The 21,301-nt window shown below is 43.8% G+C and overlaps 2 protein-coding genes and 1 long non-coding RNA gene across 4 annotated transcripts; 2 read left to right on the plus strand and 1 right to left on the minus strand.

Moving 5' to 3' along the window:
• The first annotated feature begins 1,221 nt into the window (after positions 1 to 1,221).
• Positions 1,222 to 6,090, plus strand: LOC123099765 (uncharacterized). The gene is made up of 2 exons (XR_006448230.1): positions 1,222 to 1,776; positions 5,935 to 6,090. It is a non-coding gene; the product is annotated as an uncharacterized lncRNA (long non-coding RNA).
• Positions 6,091 to 7,526: 1,436 nt separating this feature from the next.
• LOC123096657 (RNA-directed DNA methylation 4) lies at positions 7,527 to 11,635 on the plus strand. 2 transcript variants are annotated; one of them, XM_044518415.1, is made up of 10 exons: positions 7,527 to 7,844; positions 7,974 to 8,060; positions 8,142 to 8,236; positions 9,073 to 9,144; positions 9,483 to 9,524; positions 10,359 to 10,507; positions 10,592 to 10,710; positions 10,881 to 10,965; positions 11,043 to 11,116; positions 11,196 to 11,635. In XM_044518415.1, the coding sequence occupies exons 1-10, from the start codon at positions 7,727 to 7,729 to the stop codon at positions 11,342 to 11,344; spliced, it is 990 nt and encodes a 329-aa protein (XP_044374350.1). In that variant the 5' UTR covers positions 7,527 to 7,726; the 3' UTR covers positions 11,345 to 11,635. The 2 variants fall into 2 exon arrangements, with proteins under 2 accessions (XP_044374350.1, XP_044374351.1); XM_044518416.1 differs by having other exon boundaries at positions 8,148 to 8,236.
• Positions 11,636 to 12,895: 1,260 nt separating this feature from the next.
• On the minus strand, positions 12,896 to 13,593 carry LOC123096658 (protein transport protein Sec61 subunit beta-like). Its single transcript, XM_044518417.1, has one exon. The coding sequence runs from the start codon at positions 13,481 to 13,483 to the stop codon at positions 13,148 to 13,150; it is 336 nt and encodes a 111-aa protein (XP_044374352.1). The 5' UTR covers positions 13,484 to 13,593; the 3' UTR covers positions 12,896 to 13,147.
• Positions 13,594 to 21,301: the final 7,708 nt, after the last annotated feature.

Raw genomic sequence — 21,301 nt, forward strand, 5'->3', positions numbered from 1 at the left:
CATTCAGATTTCACTAGTTAATGGTATTCATGCTTCAATTTTGCCCAACGGTGATTAAAATTTTCACCTACAATATTGATCAATAGGAACGCATGCGGTGTCATACAACCAAATGATGCATGTCTAAGTGATTTCCATTCTATTGACAAGTAAAATTGCAAGGTACGTAAAAAATATATAATGTACATGCATGTATAAATGAAGTCCCTCGAAGCGTTCACAAACGATCGCTCGAACGGAAGATCAAAAGCACGACCTCTCCATAGTTTGCGAGTGTACAATCTTCACGATCCGACAGCGCTTCGCCTACAGAGATTGTCGTCGCCGGAGAATTAAAGGAGACGATTAGAACCACACTGGATTTCTAATTATGAGGACTAGAGAGGATTAGGTCTAGCTCTAGTTCGATCAACTAGAACTAGAGAACTAGATGATGCTCCAAAACTCGTGTGTCCAAAATCTCTAGTATATATAGGTTGGAGGAGGGGAGGAGGGCCACAAGGGGGAAGGTTCCCTCCCCCTTGCGCCGGCCCTAGGAGGGGTAGTCCTCCTCCAATTCGGCCTCCCCAAGCTTCTGCAAGAAGCTAGGGGGCGCCTCCACCTAATGGAGGACCATTAACTTTTTCGCTATATGCCTCATTAGTATTTTCCTTGGCACATTGATAACTCCGCAACAGAGAGATTCAGGGTCCGCTGGCCAAGCCCTGTTAAGAGCCTCAGCTACCGTCGTAGTTGCCTTGATGCGGGGTCTAACCCAATTGTATAAGAGTGACACCACTTCTTGAATCCCGATTCCATGAAGCTTAGTAGTCCTCCCAAAAATAAGCACCAATGTCATCTCACACGTTAACAAATACGACCGCACGATAGATAGACAAGGATTCCAGAGGCACAACTATATCAAATCCATGTGTTCAAAAAAAAAACTATATCAAATTCACACAGTTTGTATACTACTCTTTCTTTTAGGCGTGTTTTTTACTGTGTTTCTTTTGGCGAATTTTACCTTTTTAGCAGATTAAGGAATTATACTGTGTTTGCGGCCGCTGCGTGCGACCATCCGTGCGGCGTGTCCATCGCACGGCCCTGGCTCCACGGACGCCCCGCTCCACGCACGCAACGATTGATCCTGATTTTAAGTGAAAAAAAACAAAATACACATCGTAATACTGAATCCCTTCTTCAATACACTTCTATCCACATCTTTCCCCTTCTGTCTGAACAGAGCTCGAGCTGAAGCCTTACAACCTACCATATCTCATCCCGTCCCCGCTCGGCTGGTCGCCGCCCGCGTGCGCGTGCGCTTGCCGGACCTGACCGTGCAGCAGCTTGGCCGGCACCGAAGCCCCCATCGGGGTCGGCCGGACCTGCGTTGATTGGCTGGCCGCGGCCCATGTGCGCTTGCCGGACCTAGCCGTGCTGCAGCTTGGCCAGAATCGGCGCCTAAATCGACGTCGGGCGGACGGCGGACCAGCGTCGCCACCCAGTGGCGCGGAGGTTGGTGAGCCGGCACGGGGCGACTACACAAGAGGGCGGCGCCTCGGGCTTGTGGAGGAGCTTGGAGGAGGGGTCGAGGGAGCGAGATGAAGGACGTCGAGGACCGCAGCTAGAGCGCCATGGATTTGATATGCCCTTGGAGAGGAAGAAGGGGGACGGGGATGCTTGGAGGGGGAGAGGGACTGCAATCTTTGTCTCCAGCTCGGGTCGTCAATTCTGTCCTCAAGAAAGCCGCCGGGCTGCAGTTCGTGTACTCAACATCACCTACACAGGACACAGGTAAATCTCGTTTTCTTTTTGTGTTGCTCCCATCTAATGCAAATTGAATTGGGATAAAGCTGAGAGCAAATCCATTCTGTTTAAATAAAATTATTTTCATGCAATTGTCAATCTAGTGCTCACAATGCTCACTACTAAACTCAGAGTCTTGGACCAATTGATCTGTTCTCTGCTTGCTCTATGCCTCTAGGTTTGACATTTGGATAGATGGTTATGTCTGCACTTTTGTCAATAGAATTAAAATTGATTCCTGCCATCCCTATCATCATACGTAAACTGAAGGATAGCTGACAGGTCAGATGCGCATGATGCATGTGGACATTGTGCATAGATAATTCTTTGAACGATTATATTTGACTGGGGAGATGGAGTAGCATTCAAAAAGAAAAAAAACTGGTTCATACAAGTTCAAATAAAAATCACTTGTAGCTTGGAAGTCTAACACACATGCGATAAAACTATTCCTTTTACAGAAAAGATTAGGTTGGCTTCGGTTGATTGAGAAAGAATTGATTTTGTCCTGTCATTAAACTAGAGTCAGAGGTCCCAATGCTCCCTTGCAGTGAGGAATTCAGCGTGGAATGTTGCTGTTGTAAATATGTATACATGTAATTTGTTGGATGACCCTGTGCAAAAAATTAGAGAAGTTTAGTTTCATTGAAGTTCTGAAACTATACTTGAAATGAAAGTGTGGACTGCTTATACCACTGGAGTATTGCCGTGTTCTTGGATCTGCGGTGGCATTGGGATGGTATGACCACTGGATTGCAGCATTGAAGCATTTAGGATAGATGTTGGATTCGGTTGATGGAGGAAGTCTTGATTTTCTCCTGTCATCAAACCAGAGTTAGAGGCCCCAACGGTACCCTGCAGCGAGGTGTACATGTTATTTGTCGGATGACCCTGTAGAGAAAGCAAAGTTCAGTTGCACTGAAGTTTAAAAAATAGGAAAAATGAAAGTGTGGACTGCTTCTACCATTGCTGTATTGTATGGTTGGAATCCAGCCAACAGTTGTTGGGTCTGTGGTGGCATAGGGATGGCATTACCAATTGATGGTTGCATTGAAGCACTTAGTATAGCATTATAGTGTAATTGATATGCAGCCATTTGATTTGTGAAAAATTCCATAGGACCCTATAGAAAATGATAGAGAAAGGTCAGTACAGTTGAGGTTTTATAAGAAACAAGCAACATTGTATTATTACCGTCAGCGGGTCATGAGGCTGTAGTTGTATAATATCATTTGTGTTCTTTTTCTTCTTTAAAGTTGCTTTCTTCAAAGGACCCTATCGAAAATGATAGAGAAAGGTCAACACATTGAATATTTTATACGAATCGAGTGACTAAATATTATACCGTTGAGGGGCCACGAGGCTCTAGATGCACAGTATCATTTGTGTTCTTTTTCTTCTTTGAAGTTGCTTTCTCAAATCCACCAATGGGTCTTTTTGATCCTTTCACAGTCTTCTCCTTGACCTTCATACCTTTTGGTTTTGCAAGCCCCTCACCGTGTTTTGAAATTCTACTAGAGGCGATGTTCGTTCCTGCCAGTATAATGCCAAATATCAGTCGTTGTTCAACAATAGTGTAGGTAATTATTGTTAGTATAGTTTGTACCTTCTTTAGTACTGGAGTTACCCAAATCTGGATTAGCACTAACCAAATCTGGATCAGCGCGAACCAAATCTGGATCAACATGAACCAAATGTGGATCGGCGCTAACCAAATCTGGATCAGCTCTAATCTTCAAGCATTTCTCCACATCTTGTGCTAATTGCTCTGCACACTTAGCAGCCTTATAGTATGATTCTTCAGACTCAGCGGCACGAGCAGCTATTTTCACAAATATTCTGCATAGTTCCTTGTAGCGGTTAGACATTCTTGCTTTTAGGTTATCACGCGGGTTGCATTTGCTTGTTATATCTAGAACTTTGGCATCAATTGTCCATCTTTTCAAGATATATTCCCCAGGGATATGCTTGATATTGTTAATATCAAGTACCTTTAAGCAATGAGAGCAAAGAATTCCAGCAAACTCAAACCTTTTGCAACTGCAGCTAACCTTTTCTTTTTTTGGAATGAATCTAACAACATGTTCACGTTGTGTGCCATGAAATTTTACTACATAAATCTTCACCTTTGTGTCACTTTCATCACAAAGCATTGTGTCATAGTTCAGAGTCCGAAGCACTTGATCTTGAACCATCTTGAATATTGCTGGAGTATATGTAGCTGCAGCTTGTTTTAACATATAGCTAGATTCAGCCTTCAACTTGGGAGTAGTCTGTGTTGCTTTAAAGTCATACTTCACCTCTTCACATCTTTTATCCGAAACTAGCCGTTCAAAATGCTTAAAGAAAGTAAGCATGTCATATTTAATACTAATGTATCTCTTCAGTTCATTGTTCATGCTTTCACTTCTTTGGGTAGTGCTCATGTGGGCAGCGAACGTATTTTTACCGTACACTAGTGCCTAGTGTTCCTTTTTCTCAAATAGCCTTTGCAGCCATTCATTGTCACGCAGTCCATACTTGTCAATCATTTTATCCCATGCACCTACAAATTCATCCTCCTCTTCTATATCATATATACAGTGCTGAAAATCAACATTGAACTTCTTATATTCGTCAACAACTCCGGCGAGGTGCTTGCAAGCATTTTGATTCATATGCCACACACAAAGTCTATGGTGAGAGTGGGGAAAGACTTCACGAATTGCCTTCGCCATTGCTGCATCTTCATCGGTGAGAATTGTACGTGGATGTTTTCCTGACATAACTTTTAGGAAAGTTCTGAAAAGCCAAGCAAAACTAGCAGCGGTTTCATCATATAGAAGTGCAGCACCAAAGACAATAGTTTTCTTATGATTATTCACCCCGACAATCAAACCAAATGGACGTCCATCATCTAGTTTTCTGTATGTGGTGTCAAAGCATATAACATCGCCGAACATTGCATAGTCTGAAACCATTTTGGAGTCGGCCCAAAAAATATTAGTTATCAACTCATCCTCATCCACTTGAATTGAATAGAAGAAGTTGACATCTTCTGAGACCTTTTTCTCCATGTATTCTAATACCCCCCCCTGTGTCACCTACCTTTGCTTTTATTGTTCTCTTTGAGTACAAACAATTTTTCATATCTTGAGGTGTAAAGCCAAGGTTTTCACTTCCACCTGCTTCTTTAGCCATCAAATCGATTGTTGCTTTATTTGAAATGCCAACTGACTTTGCAACCTCTGCGTTTGCTATCTGTGCTTCTGTCACTTTTCTCTGGGATCTCAAGTATTGGGCCATGAGTCCATTAGCAAGAGTGTGGTTATGCGACGCCTCGAATTCATACACATAATAAAATCCATCTCTAAGGCTAATCTTCATACGGGCATCACAACCACATCGTGTTTCAGGCCTACTATAAGTGAATGTCTCCTCTCTTTTATCTTCCCGGCGATGGCCTATAAGTTGTTGTAATTGTCTTAGAGCATAAATAAATGATTATAATTTTTAAAAATGAAAATAACCCATACCTTGACGAGAGCATGTAAATGTCCGTTGTTGAAATGTAGAAGAGTTCATCACTTTATGACCATTGCTTCTTCTGATGCTAAAACCGATGGTTTTAGCATACTTGTTATAAAATAAATAAGCTTCCTCTTCAGATAAAAATTTCATGCCATGCTTTGGTACCCTTTCATCGGTGTGATCTACTGTAGTTTCTTGATCCTATATCAGTTAGGATTCAATTTAGTTAATACACACATATAGCAATCATATTTGCCTATCATGAGTTTTTATGAACTGCATCATAAATCATATTTATATCTCTTGCAATCGTATTTGTCTTAAGAAACATGGAGTGCATTGAGACATCAGGAGTCTTAAGTTTTAGAGAAGAAATCGTGATGCACTCTAGAATCCTTGTTCTGTTTATATTTCATATCTGTACACGGTTTGTGCAAGTATATTCAACTATCTCTTATGTTTGTCCATGAACTATATGTATTGTAAAAAGAATAGAAAAAACTGTAGTGCATGTTTTCCAAAACCTGAAATCAGAGATGGTACAAGAACGTCTGAAATTGGCTACTGTACATGACACTGCTTTGTTTTTCTAAATTAAAAAAAAACTAACTTTCCATTGTTGTTTGGCTTTTGCAGAATGCGGTCACAGATTCCTGTAGAAGTTCTACAAGGGTGCAGCACACTGCTTTTTCCCGGCCAACACTCTGGATCGTGTCACAGTTGATGGAAAGTGGATCTTTTAGGCAAACATATTTGTGTGCACTGCTGGATGAGAAGTCTCCCGCAATGGTTCAAAACAAAGAAATTAGAGAATTTGCCGCAGATTCATCGTCAGAACCGAATGAGATATCTTACTTTTGGTGCATGAGATTGTTCGTCAGTGTCCTGGTTCCCTGGAACACTCCTCGGAGAAGTCGTCAGGGATGCAAGATTCGGAGAAGCCATCAGGGACGCGGATTCCTTTGCTGCTCAATTGAAGAGAAGAGTTTCCTGATTCCTGGTTAAGCCACTATTGATAATTGTGCGCTTTAAGGCTGTAAGGTCACTTCCGCCTCATATGAGATGTAGATCTTGCATTTTGGCGCCCTTTTGTGTATTCTGTGGTTCTTTTGGCGGGTATTGAAGAAGGGAATCAGTATTACGATGTGTATTTTGTTTTTTTTCCACTTAAAATCAGGATCAATCGTTGCGTGCGTGGAGCGGGGCGTCCGTGGAGCCAGGGCCGTGCGATGGACACGCCGCACGGATGGTCGCACGCAGCGGCCGCAGGCAAGCCGCGTCCATGTAAAATGGGGGCAGCACCTAGCTGCTGCCCCGTCCATCCACGTAGGTAAAAAAGTATGAGGCAGTTGGTTTGATTTTTAACACCCCAACGCATTAGCCTGAGGCTGCACCTCGCTGGGACCCACACCATCTCTATCCTCAAAACAACTCCCGTTCATCTCGCCCCCCAAACGCATCTTCTTCCCCAATCTTCCTCAAATCCATACCAAATAAATGGAAATAAACATTTACGCCTGAAATTTTTTCACCCAATCGCCTCTGTTAGGAGAGTGGCATTGGGCATGCATAGCTGCGGCCTTGAGCTCGCGCCGCGGGCCATGACCCTTTTCCAATCGCACGGTGTCCTCCATGGATGTGCCACCGAGCTCGTGTTGTTGTTGCCGGCTTTGGCCGCATTTCCGTGCTCGCCGCTCTCTGGCCGGCACACGGAAGAGCACTTCGGGCGGAATGGTCGCCCCATGTATTTCCGCCTCGACCGCTCCATGTTTCTGATATGGAACTCGTGCTTCTGTACTCGGGCTGCCATGGCCATGGTCGTGTCCTGCAGCTCCGGGTGTGTTGCTTTCTGCATCGTCCGCGGGCAGAGAAGCCAACTTCTCCCATCCTTTTCACAGGCACTCTCTCGCTTTTTCCTCTCTTTTCTTGCTTTTCTCTTGAGGAAGCCGTCTCTTCTGCAGGAATCACCTGTCATCTGCAGGCGACCGCTTTTGCACCAGATGGCATCTGAGCCTAGTTGGCCTGTGGAGCAGCACCCGTGGGGCTAACCGTTGGCCATGCCCTGAGAGAAGGCATCAGACGCGCGCCTCGCTGGTGCCCTCCATACCGTCGCCGCCAATTCCCCTGGCTTTGATCGGTTTGAGGCTCTCAACACTGGGCCTCCAACCGTGCTTCTAATCGGCCCATGATCTGCTTTCTACTAGTTTCTACTACAGTCGTAGTTCCCTTGTCTCATCTCAAAAAAAAAAAAAGGTCGTAGTTCGTCTCGGACTCGCTGCGGCTTCTCCATCCCTATTCCCGAAACCCTCTCTGGCCGGAAGCGCGACAACCTCCCTCTCTTCTTTGGGGGCTCTCTTCGCGCAGGCGAGGCGCCGAGGACAGGGGCTAGCGGTCCCCGCGCTCCTAGTTATTCCCCGGTTCGCCGGCCATGGCGTCTGCAGCGGAGGCCGCCGGAGACGCCTCCACCTCCGCGGCCGAGGTGCGGGAGAAGCCCGTCGTCGTCCGGGTCAAGCGCAAGCCCTCGCAGGCCCGCCCCGACGCTTTCTGTGAGCACTCCTCCAGCCCTGCTCTTTCCTTCCCATTGCTCCTCCCTCTCCGTCTCATCAAATTTTACAGTGAAAAAGAAAGGGTTTTTTTAGGTGAATAAAGGTGGTATTTTTCCTGTGCTTTGTTAGGGCTGGAGATCAATGAGAGGCCCATGAAGAAGGCCATGCTCGATTTCTCGAGCCTCTCCATCTCCCAACCCTCCTCCAGTGCCCAAGGTATGGACCAACCACCTCCTGTTTGCATGTACCCTGTCACTCATGATTTTACCCTATTTAACATAACTCACCATTGATAAGCTTCAGAGGAACCACGGGTGAAGAAGCTTCTTGTCCAGCATGTGGAGACAGTCCATCATTCTGGGGCTGTTGAAGACGTTCTTCACTCCCTTTTGGTAATATTCGTTAAGTCTTGTAGTATTTCTTTCTTGTGAAACTGGTCGAACATCACACAGATTTTTTTGGCCACACATGATGAACCGAATAACTTCTCTGAAATTGTTGGGAGATATATGTGACTAGTTGTACTCTACATGCATGGAACAAAGGAATTACTAGTTTCATCAGTATGCGGTTGCTCAATGATCAGTAGTAGTTATTCTCAAGATGGGAATGGGCCGATGTTACCCATTGAGACGTTGGTCCGACCCAAAATTTCAAGCCCAATGGGTCTTTTGGGTCGGCTTCGTATGGAAAATGGGCCAGGGGAGCCGGACACAACAGTCCCATCGGGTCATCGGGGCAAGTGGATCGAGCCAAATTTGGTTGCCCAAAGTTGTAGTAGCCTTTACAGTGGCATATGCATATATGAGGGTTATTAGCCTTGTATTTATAGAAAAATTTAAAGTATTGATCCAAAATGACCTTTGTTCTAGAGTTACAAATATGCTAATGGCTGTATATACGCATTGTTTTTCTTTGAAAAAATTAACTCTAGAGATCCTAACATGCTAAAAAAAAATCTACTGCTAATGATGCTATTTGTAAAGATGTTGTGTTACTACTTCCTATTTTATGTCAATTAAAATGGGTCCGACCATGTTACCCAGTGGGACATGAGGCTGATCACCATTGGACCATTGGGTTGGCTCCATGTCCCTGAACAAAGCAGATGGGCCAATGGTACCAGGTCCGGGCCAGAGCGGGCCGACCCATTCCCATTCTTAAGTTATTCTATATAACTGCATAGTAATACATTTTATAGAACATAATCCCATCTGTTTCTTTTTAGCATTCTGACCTGAGCACCAAAGAGATAAAGAGCAAGACAAAGGAGAGGAATGAAAGAATGAAGCAAGACAAAGTAAGTCCCTTTGCAATTATTTACCTAATTATTATTGTGCTCGTCCCCCTGAGAATGTTTTAAATAGCGGTAGCGGATTGGGGTCCATGTAGCGGAACGCAGATAGCTGGCGATATTGCAGGCGCTATGTCCACAGAGACCGCAATAGCGTCCGTTATCTCTGCTATTTAAAACTATGCCCTGAGGACCACTTGAATAATTAAACCTTCTTGTTTTTCTCCTTGAGCGTTTGAATGATCCACCGCTGAAGTACGATGTCATAAGCAGAGCTTTCTATTTGGAATTTGGAATGAAGTTACTCAATCAAATTCTAAGATAGTTCTCTTTTGTGTCAACAGAAACAAGACCAGCTACGTTCAGCAGCCAGACAGAGACATGAGGTAATTTTATTCTGGCTAGTGAACTTCTTATCCTTAAGTTTATGTGTACTAATTATGCACTTAATTTGATGGATCTCTGGGATCAAGCAAATGTGTTGTAAAGGGACAATAAAATTATTTTAGGTGAAAAGGGTTTGGGCAAGTGTTGTATACAGCATGATCAATTTCTAGAGTAAGTGTAGAGTATTATGGGTGCAACTTACCTATTGGATCAGACCGGGAGCCGCGCCAGGACAGACCAGCGACGGTGAGACGTGCTGGACGGGAGTAGCAGCGTGGTTGACCTGCGGGTGGTGGACACGGACGATTGTAGCATCAGGGGGTGGAGTCGGACGGGAGGCGCGGGAGAGCAGCGCCAGCAGAGAGGTCAGCACAACCGGCCAAGGAGAAAGGCGGCGGCGCAAGATTAGGTCGAGAGGGTGAGTTGCGACGTCCAAAAAAAATCCCTAAACCTGGGCGCATGATACCGTGTTATGGATTTAACTTATCTCTATTGCCTAGCCCAAGGGGCAAATATATAGCACACAAGGCTTGGGGTACAAAGAAGGAAACATAGCCTAATAAGGACTCCTAGGCTAATACTGATACTCCTTAACATAGAGCACACTCTTTTCCTTTCTTATGATTGAGATTCAGATTGTGTTTTCTTTGGAATAATAATGTGTACCTTTCTATCCTTTGCATAGCTGGTGAGGGCTATTATGCTTTCTTGACAGCAGGACTTTTTTTTTTGCCAAGTTCCAATTTTCTTCGCATCCATCAAAGACACGGGATGATGTTGGTTCTCTGTTTCCCTCATTGTTAGTAATAGTTTTTGTCAATGGCTCTATATAGAATCTTGGAAGAAATGCCCGCTTTGCACAAATATGGAAGAGTCGGAAAGGAGACAATAATGAGGTTGATGAAACACTGAGAGAAATGTGTCATCTGTATGATGCTGTCCAAGTAGATTCTGATGGAGAGAAGCATCCAGCAGAACCACAGTAAGTTCTGTTTTGGATAACTTATCTGTTCTTCTAAAACAAAATGGTGAACAATCATGTGGTTCCTTATGATGCTCTCTGCAGGATGACCTCTGTCGAAGAGGGTGCGATTTTATGCAACTTTCTTCCGCTTCTACGGGAACACTTGCCGTCGGCTGCTGAAGAAATCGAATCTGATATTGTTTCGCTAGCACAGTCAGAAGGTATGTAATTTCTTTCCTTTTAGGTGTTCATGCCACGTAAGTTTTAACAGTGTGTGAAAGAGTTGAGATCATTGGTTTTGATAGCAAAGTGTAATAATGCATTTCATAGTAATCACAAGCATTTTTGCTTGGGCGCTAATATTAATGAGAATATTTTTCCTGATGAGTAGATTCAGATGTTTATGACATATATACTGTCAAGGAGGTGGATGATACAAACATGGAGGAGGGCGCATCTGCAGCTTCATATCCACTGTAATTTTCATTCAAACGTGTTACTAGATTCCATTCTTTTTCGTGGGGATTCTGTCTGACCAGTCTTCTTATACCAGGTTACAAGTGGACGATGAGGATGGCGAATGTTACGATGATGATGAGTATCCATATGACACGGATGACTCAAATGGTAATTGTACAGTCATTCTGCTTCTGTAATTAATTGCTAAGATCTTCATTAGCTTAAAAGTTGTGCGTTGAACATGCAGCCGAAGACAACCCACTCTATGATTATCCTGAAGAACTTTCAGAGGATGAGGATGATGATAGCAGTGACGAGAATCCATTTGCGGATATAGATGGCTCTGGTTCCGAGTACGAGAATGAAGAGGTGGAAAAATCCGATGATGAGGAGTAGCGGCGGCAGCAAAATAATGTTTTAGCTGGGTGTAATCTTTGACGATGAAATAGGATGAGACAACCTCTTGCGTTCATAACTCGGAGGAAATTCAGAGGAAACTCATTGCTAGCCCACTGTCATCGAAACATTGTACTGGCGTTATGAGGAAAGACCGTTGATCAGGTAGACTTCTTTGTGTTTCTTGTTCGAACAGGAGTGATCTAGTTGGGTTGGTGCTGCTGCTAGTAGCTCCCCAAGATGGGTTGCGTTAGGCGTGTCTGCCTCTGAATTCAGGTTAGTGTTGAAGAAGAGTGGGTTCCTGGAATCTTAGTGATGTCTCTTTATCAGATGGGCCCCGCTTCAGATACCCGCTGCTTCTTTTTGAGTAGGCTTGCTTAGCTCTGTGCCACTTAACTTTTGATCAGATAAGCAGCAAGTGGATATTACAGTGAACACTTTTTTTTTGAAAGTACAGTGAACACTATTGACAATACAGCTTTGTAAAGAACTTCTAATGACGAATCAATGAAACGAGCAAGCGTGAAGCCCAACTTCCAGAACAACATCAATCAATATCTTCCATGCTGTTCACATCAAAACCTTGGCTCGGAATTGCACAGTTGATACGTTACCCCTAAACAATCACTAGAAAATACTAACATTTCACAGGCAAAAAATTGAGGTTCTCTGAGCTATGGATGCCACAAGAAAATAAGCAGAGCCAACAAAACCAAATTAGCGTGCATTTTGTCGAAAGGTAGAAAAGCAATTCACAAGAATAACTCAAAAGAACTGCTGAAATCAGCTGACCCATGTCGTACCTGGGCCACTATGGAGTAAAACTCAACAAACCTAACCTCCATATAAAAAGAATTCTAATACTCCCTCCGTTCCAAAATAAGTGTTTCAACTTTAGTACAACTTCAACACTTAATTTGGGTCAGAGGGAATATTAGACATCTCTTGTTCTTGTTCTTGTAAATTATCTTGCCAGTTAGTTACATCGCACAAACTCTAGCCTCTAGGTTTTCTCTTTTTCAAAGGTAACTTGTGGTTTTGCGACAGGCTTGGCAAATTCAACAATCCAAGGTTCAGATCAATAGACAGGTCACTAAAATTAGTCTAAACATGCAATTTTGCCCAAAGTACCACCATGTTTAAGATTGCATAGCTAAAGTTCTGTCTTACACGTTACAACACTAGCGAATTGCTTATGCCAAACCAGATCAACGAAATTGATCACTCATCATTTATTACCCTGTCAAACGATTGAGCAGAATTTCCACCATAAAAGGCCATCAAACCATGAAAACAGCAGAGCATTTTGAGTGTTATGAACATGGCATAACTATTCTATATATAGAAACTATATTTAGGGAAGAAAGATTAGCTACTAGTATTATCACAGTGACACAGAAGCTCGAGAAATAACCATGAGATGCCTAATTAACGGACAGAAACAACCAGTTCTCTAATAAAAATTGATGACAACCAAAAGATAACCGCATAGGTACTTAATTAAGCAAGGTATGAAGCTAGCGAGATGCATAATTGGTCTACTAGTTCTCAGACAGGCAAAACTGTGCCCCAATCCCCAAGAAGCACACACTTCTGATGATTTCAATTGACAAGCACAAGTGATTAGCCACAATTCATCGCAACAACAAGGTAAATGGAAACAGAAAGGGCACCATAATTAAACATGTAGGGTACTTCGGCAGATCTAACTCGTCAGGTAGCAACCACAGCCTCTTTGTTACACACCAAAACCATCTGATCTGATCTGAAACGAAGAACAAACAGGAGCAGGAACCGGGTTGATCAGGCGGACGCGGAGGCGGCGGTGCGGGAGCGGTAGAGCTTGCCGAAGACGTGGAGGGCGGTGACGAAGCCGATGAAGCAGACGGACATGACGAGCACCATGGTCGGGGAGAGGCGCAGCCCCGGGGCCTCGTCGGTGTAGAAGCGCAGCATGTTGTTCCCTCCGCCGCCGGAGAAGCCTCCGCCACCGGACGCGGAGGAGGAGGTGCGGCCGGGTCGGCGGCGCATGCCAGCCGTGGCGGCGGGCGTGCCGCGGGGCCCGGCGGTGGCCGGGCGGGATCCGGCGGCGCCGGCACCGCCGACGGAGGACTGGGACTGCGAGGACGAGCGGGCCATGAGGGGCTTCGGTTGCGCCGCCGGCTTCGCCTTCGCCTTCTCGTCGGGATCTCCTGCGGATGGAAAGAAAAGTCTCGCTCGCGCTCTCGAGTCTGGATCTCGAGCTAACAAGAGTACAAGACTTGACGACGGAGCTACTGACCGACGAGGCCCACCGGTCAGTGAGCTGTTTGGATTCTTTCCCTTTTGCGAAAAAAAGAGGAAGAAGTTGCCCTCTCAGATTTCCATCCATATCCTACCTCCCTCATATCATTTAGAAAACTCTACTTTTCTCTTCACTGGACAATGGACATGGCTTACTTTTTGACCCCTTAGAGCATCTACGATCGAACTTGGCAAATCCGGCCTCTCAAACGTCTGCGGACGTGACCGGGCACGCCCGCGGGCGCATCCGGCCGGGCCCTCATATTTTCTTCCGGGCATCCACATATCTCAAATCCGGACTCTTAAATTCATGCAAATACATGCAAGTCGATCATGCAACACAATGTCACACGTAAATAGCTATTGTTGGTATCAAGCATAGATAGTGTTTACATAAAATTTATTTGAAGTGTCAAACTCAAGCATTGCCTCCTTGGTTGCCATTGTGGATCCACATGTGCCTCACAAGATCATTGAGTAGTTGCGTGTGCACCTGCTGATCTCGAAGATTCTGATGCATCTGCAGAAAGTTCATAAGTTGAGCCGCATGTTAATCTTCCGGGATTTCAACTTGTTCTCCGTGTGCTTCGAAATCATGGGTTTGGTTTACACCATCTCCCTCATCCTCGACAATCATATTGTGCAGAATAACACAACATGTCATCAACTGCCACAAAGTTTCTGATTCCCATATCATTGCAGTGCTCCGCACAATTCCCCAATGAGCCTGAAGCACACCAAATGCCCTCTCCATGTCCTTCCTAGCCGCTTCCTGCATTGTTGCAAAGTGGATCTGTTTATTGCCACACGGCTCAGATATGGTCTTCACAAACGCCGCCCACCGAGGATAGGTACCATCGGCAAGATAGTACCCCATATTGTAGTCCCAGCCATTGACGGTGTAGTTGCACAGCGGTGATTTCCCATTGCAAAGCCTCCTGAACACCGGAGATCGTTGAAGCACTTTGATGCCGTTGTGAGAACCGGGCATTCCAAAGAAAGCATGCCAAATCCATAAGTCATGTGATGCCAAGTATGATGGTGGCCTCTCTGGTGTGACCTTGATACATTCTCCACAGACCTTTGGAGCAGTTCTTCTATTGCCAATGCATGTAATCAATTGATCCGAGCACCTTGGAAACACCTTTGCCTCTCCAATAGCCAACAATTTCTCCGTGTCTTGCGCATTTGGTTCTCTAAGATACTCAGGTCCAAACACCTCAACCACGGCGCAGGAAAATTTGACAGTAGTATTCAGGTGCGTGTTCTCCCCCGTCCTGACCATCTCACCAACGACGTCTGTAGCAATACCAATTGCAAGCATCCTCAGAGCAGCCGTGCACTTCTGCTTGGCCGAGAAAGAGAGCTGGCTGCAGCAATCCCTTCTGAGCTTGAAGTAGTCGCCGTGTTCCTCCACTCCCTCCACCTGAAATTGCAACAAATCCACCCCGTAGACCAGTCGGATCCATTTTCTATCTCCTCTCTTCTTCCTCATCTGCGCTGTCCAACATGGCGGGCGTGCCCGGGCGCGCTCGGGCACCCCCATATCCACCCCATATTTGGGATGGATATGGGGGTGCCAGTCAGCTGGGCGTTTGAGGGCCGTTTGAGGGGCCCGTCTGGGTCAAAAAATCATGACCGGGCGGCCCGCCCGAGCGTATGAGGCGGGTTTGAGAGGTCCGACTATAGATGCTCTTAGCCGGTGAATGTTTGCTAGGAAGGGGTGGCATTTGTGAATGATTTCGCTGGCATTTTTAGGTGCGAGGGATGGCTGTTTCTTTGGAGCGACATGAAAGTTTCTGTCAAACAAGGCAATTTTTTAAAATTGTCATTGTTTGAACTCGTCTCAGAACTAAAACTGCCATCAAAAAGTGTTTGCTTGCCACCCCTCTCCTAGCAAACGGTCGCCAGATAGGATTTCTGTACTTTTTTTCTCAAAATGTTTCTTCGAAGTTGATACATCTTCATCGTATCTACTTTTCCTAACGCTTTTGCTCTTGTTTTGGACTCTAATTTGCATGATTTGAGTGAGACTAACCTGGACTGACATTGTTTTCAGCAGAACTACCCTGGTGTTGTTTTTGAGCAGAAATAAAAGTTCCCGGAATTGGACAAAACTTTTTGGAGAATTATTTTGGAATATATAAGAATTTCTGGAACCAAGACCTACTCGAGGGGGGGCAGCTGCCAACTAGGCACCAGGGTGCGCCACCCCCCTCTAGCGCGCCCTGGTGGGTAGTGGGGCCCATGAGGCTCCGCTGACCCTAATTCCAACTCTATAAAATCCTATTTTTGGAGAGAAAAATAAGAGAGGAAGTTTCATCGCGTTTTACAATACGGAGCCGCCGCCACCTCCTGTTCTTCATCGGGAGGCCAGATCTGGAGCCCGTTCGGGGCTCCGGAGAGGGGGATCTTCAGTCTTCGTCATCATCAACCATCCTCCATCACCAATTTCATGATGCTCACCGCCAGGAGTGAGTAATTCCTTCGTAGGCTTGTTGGACGGTGGTGGGTTGGATGAGATTCATCATGCAATCGAGTTAGTTTTGTTAGGGCTTGATCCCTAGTGTCCACTATGTTCTGAGATTGATGTTGCTATGACTTTGCTATGCTTAATGCTTGTCACTAGGGCCCGAGTGCCATGATTTCATATCTGAACCGTTTATGTTTTCATTATTATATCTATGTTCGTGATCTGGTCTTGCAAGTTATATGCACCTATTACGTGTTATGATCTGTAAACCCCAAGGTGACAGTAATTGGGATACTTTCCGGTGATGATCGTAGTTTGAGGAGTTCATGTATTCACTATGTGTTAATGCTTTGTTCTGGTTCTCTATTACAAGGAGGCCTTAATATCCCTTAGTTTCCTTATGGACCCTGCTGCCACGGGAGGGTAGGACAAAAGATGTCATGTAAGTTCTTTTCCATAAGCATGTATGACTATTTACGGAATACATGCCTACATTATATTTATGAACTGGAGTTAGTTCTGTGTCCCCTAGGTTATGACTGTTATATGATGAATATCATCCGACGAAATCACTGATCCAATGCCTACGAGTTTTCCACATATTGATCTCTGTTGTGTTACCATTGCTATTGCTACCGTTACAATTGCTACAAAACTGTTACTGCTATTACCGTTACCACTGCTATCGTTACTACTACTACTGTCAAACTATCATATTATCGTGCTACTGATCACTTTGCTGGAGATATTTAATCTCTAGGTGTGGTTTAATTGACAACTCAACTGCTAATACTTAAAAATATTCTTTGGCTCCCCTTGTGTCGAATCAACAAATTTGGGTTGAATACTCTACCCTCGAAAACTGTTGCGATCCCCTATACTTGTGGGTTATCAAGACCTTTTTCTGGCGTCGTTGCCGGGGAGCATAGATATATTTGTTGAGTTACTTGGGATTTATATCTATTTATCACTATGAATAATCTTATGGATGAAAGAACCAAGATCGTTCCTTCTAAGACGAGGGGAGGTAAGGAACTGTTATCTAGCTCTTGACTTGATTCACCTTCTGTTTTGAGTAAGCTTGCAACACCACCACATGCTATTAATCCTGATATGTCGCAAGTTATTGATGATGCTACTTCTGCTATGAATGATGCTTATGATGATGCTAGTACTCTGCTTGGTAAGAATGTGCCATTAGGTGAATTTCTTGATGAACAAATTGCTAGAGCTAAAGATATTGAGAATGCTGAAACTGATGAAATCACTGAAACTGATAAAGTATTTGAAACTGAGAATTATGAAACACATATTAGACCTAGCTCTCCTAGATATGAATTGCCTGATATACCCGAGGGTTATATTATGGATGGAGAGGTAGCTAGAGACTTTCTTGCTTGCAAAGATAGAGACGATCTTAAGAAATTACTAGTCAAGTTGAAAGAAAAAACTTTGAATGCTAGAATGAAATGTGATCCTAAGTTTGCTACTTCACCTATCTTTGTTACTGATGACGATTATGAATTCTCTGTCGACCAAGATTTAATTACTTTGGTTGAATATGATCCTTTCCATGGCTATGAAACTGAAACTGTTGTCGCACATCTTACTAAATTAAATGATATAGCCACCCTATTTGCTCATGATGAGAAAATTCGCTACTACTATATTCTTAAGTTATTTTCGTTGTCATTAAAGGGTGATGCTAAGATATGGTACACTATTCTTGCTCCTGGTTGTGTGCGTAGTCCTTAGGATATGATTTATTACTTCTCTAAAAAATATTTTCCTGCTCATAAGAAACAAGTTGCCTTACAGGAAATATTTAACTTTGTGCAAATTGAAGAAGAGAGTCTCCCGCAAGCTCGGGGGAGTCTTCTCCAATTACTTAATGCTTCGCCTGATCATCCTCTCAAGAAAAATGAAATACTTTATATCTTTTATAATGGACTAACCGATGCTTCTAGGGACTTCCTAGATAGTTGTGCTGGTTGTGTTTTCAGGGAATGAGCTGTTGAACAAGCTGATGAAATATTGAATAATATATTGAAGAATTATGATGATCGGACACTTTCTGAACCACCGCCTAAACCACTCTGAAGAACAGGGGTATTTTATTTCTCAGCCCTGAAGATATGCAAGAGGCAAAGAAATGTATGAAGGAAAAAGGGTATTAAAGTTGAAGATGTTAAGAATTTACCACCGATTGAAGAAATACATGGTCTTGACACAGCACCATAGGTGGTGGAGGTAAATTATCTTTTAAAGTTTGATGAAGGTGACATCCCTTATAATAAACATCCTAGTCAATGCTTGTATGAATTTGATAATGATATCATGAAGCAAGATCACTTCAATGCCTGTGTTATGAAGCAATTGAAACAAAACTCTAATATGATTGCTCGCTTGAGTGACTTGTTATTTAGAATCACTAATGATATTAGAGGTGTAGGAAAACATGCCTGTATGGTCCAAACTCAATTAGAACAAGTTGCTAAATCCCAAAAAGAATTGCTTAGTGAAATGAACAATAATATGAATGATTATGCTGTTAGGGTAGCAACTAGAGGAGGTAAAATGACTCCGTAGCCACTTTATCCGGAAGGTCACCCTAAAAGAATTAAACAAAATTCTCAAAGAATTAACACTGATGCACCTAGTCCTTCTAGAAAGAAGAAGAAAAACGATAGGACTTTGCATACCTCTAGTGAACCTGAAATAGAAAAACCTTCTGAAGATAACAATGATGTCTCTATCTTAGATGCTGAAACTTATATGGTAATGAACATTCACCTGGTGATAATGAAAATGAAAATGATGATGTTCATGAAGATGCTCAACAAGACAATGAAAAAGAACCAGATAATGATGTTGAGATAGAACCTGCTGTTGATTTTGATACCCCACAACCTAAAAATAAGCGTTATGATAAAAGAGACTTTGTTGCTAGGAAACATGGCAAAGATAGAGAGCAATGGGTTCAGAAACCCATGACCTTTCCACCTAAAGCATCTAAGAAAAAGATGATGAATAATTTGAATGCTTTGTTGAAATGCTTAGGCCAGTCTTTTTACGTACTAGTTTGACTGATATTTTAAAGATCGCCCCTTATGCGAAATATATGAAAGACGTTGTCACTAATAAAAGGAAAATATCTGAAGTTGAAATCTCCACCATGCTTGCTAATTATTCTTTTAAGGATGGAGTACCTAAAAAATTAGGAGATGTGGGAATACCAACTATACCATGCTCCATTAAAAGAAATTATGTCAAAACTGCTTTATGTGATTTAGGAGTTGGTGTTAGTGTTATGCCTTTCTCTTTATACAAAAGACTTGATTTGAATAAACTCACACCTACTGAAATATCATTGCAAATGGCTAACAAATCCACTGCCATGCCTATCGGTATTTGTGAGGATTTGCCCGTTGTTGTTGCGAATGTTACTATCCTAACAGACTTTATTATACTTGAGATGCCCGAGGACGGCACCATGTCGATTATCCTTGATAGACCATTTTTGAACACAGTAAAAGCAAAGTTACTTTTCATATCAATGGTAATGAGCATACGGTTCACTTTCCGAAGAAACAATTCCAAGTGAATGGTATTAACGTTATTGAAAAATCTCCGACAATTACTATTGGAAGTTTTCAACTCCCTCTACCTACTGTCAAAAAGAGATATGAAACACTTATTGTTGGGGATATGCTCGTCCCCGTTGAGGTAACTTAGGATGTGTTTGGTTTGAGGGACAGGCTAGAGTGGTTGTGGGTATCCCCAACCACCTGGCTAGGGATAGCCCCTTTTCTGTTTGGTTGTATGGGCAAGGTTAGCCCTTTTTTGTTTGGTTCGAAGGATGAAACATGGATGAGCATTAGCCATTGGAGTGTTGATTTGAGGGATGAATAATGGATAGATGGTGTGGTGGCATTTTTGACTGAGCTTATGAGATAACTCCCATAATTTGCACGGTTTTCCATGAAAAAATTATTCATCGGCATAGATGAGCAACACATGAGTGAACACACACAAGCACCCATTCCACATCATGCACACACGCACACCACACATCGAGGATGCCTCAACAGCATGCAACAACACATACATTATGTTTCATCGGTGGTAGGAGATACAACAGCACGGTGGTTAGAAATATAGTAGCAGAAGATACATCATAGCGTGCATACAACAGAAGAAAATACATCAGCGGGAAGATCGATCCAGCTCCATGCATGCAGCCGCCGCCCCAACCTCAATCGCTGGTTGCGTGCGACTCCTCAAGCCCCCAGCCGCCGCCCTCCTTGAGATCCAGCCACACCGGCCTCCTCCTCAAGAACCAGCCGCGCTGCCGCCTCAAACCCTAACCTGCATCGGTCGTGCCCACCCTCCGCAATGGCCGACCGCCACAAGTGATCGATGGAGAGAGGAGAGTAACAGGGGGAGTTCTCGCGGGTGAGCATGAGTCAATAGCCAAAAAATGATCCGCAAGCGAGAGTGCGCGACGCACGGGCCGGGTGGTTGCCACCACCCGCCACTTTTTCGCAGCTGACCACAACCCTTTTTCTTCGAATATTCCCAGCATCTGGCTGCCTCTATCCCTCCCCGCCTCAGATCCAAACAGGTGGCAACCACAGTAAAAAGGGGTTATCCCTATCCCTGGAAGGATATCCCCATAACCAAACACATCCTTAGTGTTTTACGAAAGTTCTTCGAGCTCATGCTAATCGAAAGTGGTTGTTAATAAGACTTGATCAATCTTGTTAATGGATTATTTTCGAGAGGCATGTGGTCGATGAATCTAGTAGGCACAACCTTCTGTCCCTACTCTTTGTTTTATGTTACTTTTAGTTAAATACAATGAAAGGCCATGTTTATCCTGTTTTCTGAATTTTTCGTGCAATAGAAAAGTGCCCAAAAATAAAAGTGCTCTTAATGACCTAAAATTTTGACATGATTTTTTTCTGAATATTTAAGAATTTTTGGTACAAATAACATCACAGGGGGGTGCCCCTAGTGGCCACTAGGCACCAGGGCGCGCCAGCTACCCCAGGCATGCCCTGGTGGGTAGTGGGCCCCACGTGGACCCCTCACTTATCCCTTTAGCCCATATCATCACCTACCTCCATAAAAAATCACTCCAGCTCTCTCTCTCTCTTGTTCTTGCTCTCAAACCCGCGGATTTCGATCTCTTTGCTCGA

The sequence above is a fragment of the Triticum aestivum genome, chromosome 4D (assembly GCF_018294505.1).
Source record: "Triticum aestivum cultivar Chinese Spring chromosome 4D, IWGSC CS RefSeq v2.1, whole genome shotgun sequence".
Classification (NCBI taxonomy): Eukaryota; Viridiplantae; Streptophyta; class Magnoliopsida; order Poales; family Poaceae; genus Triticum; species Triticum aestivum.

What these genes read in the sequence shown, in the direction of transcription:
- LOC123096658 (XM_044518417.1), bottom strand. Translation starts at nt 13,483, where the DNA reads ATGGCCCGCTCGTCCTCGCAGTCCCAGTCCTCCGTCGGCGGTGCCGGC.
- LOC123096657 (XM_044518415.1), top strand. Translation starts at nt 7,727, where the DNA reads ATGGCGTCTGCAGCGGAGGCCGCCGGAGACGCCTCCACCTCCGCGGCC. An exon ending in GGCCCGCCCCGACGCTTTCT is followed by an intron (nt 7,845 to 7,973) that starts GTGAGCACTCCT and finishes GTGCTTTGTTAG; the next exon opens with GGCTGGAGATCAATGAGAGG. An exon ending in TGACACGGATGACTCAAATG is followed by an intron (nt 11,117 to 11,195) that starts GTAATTGTACAG and finishes TTGAACATGCAG; the next exon opens with CCGAAGACAACCCACTCTAT.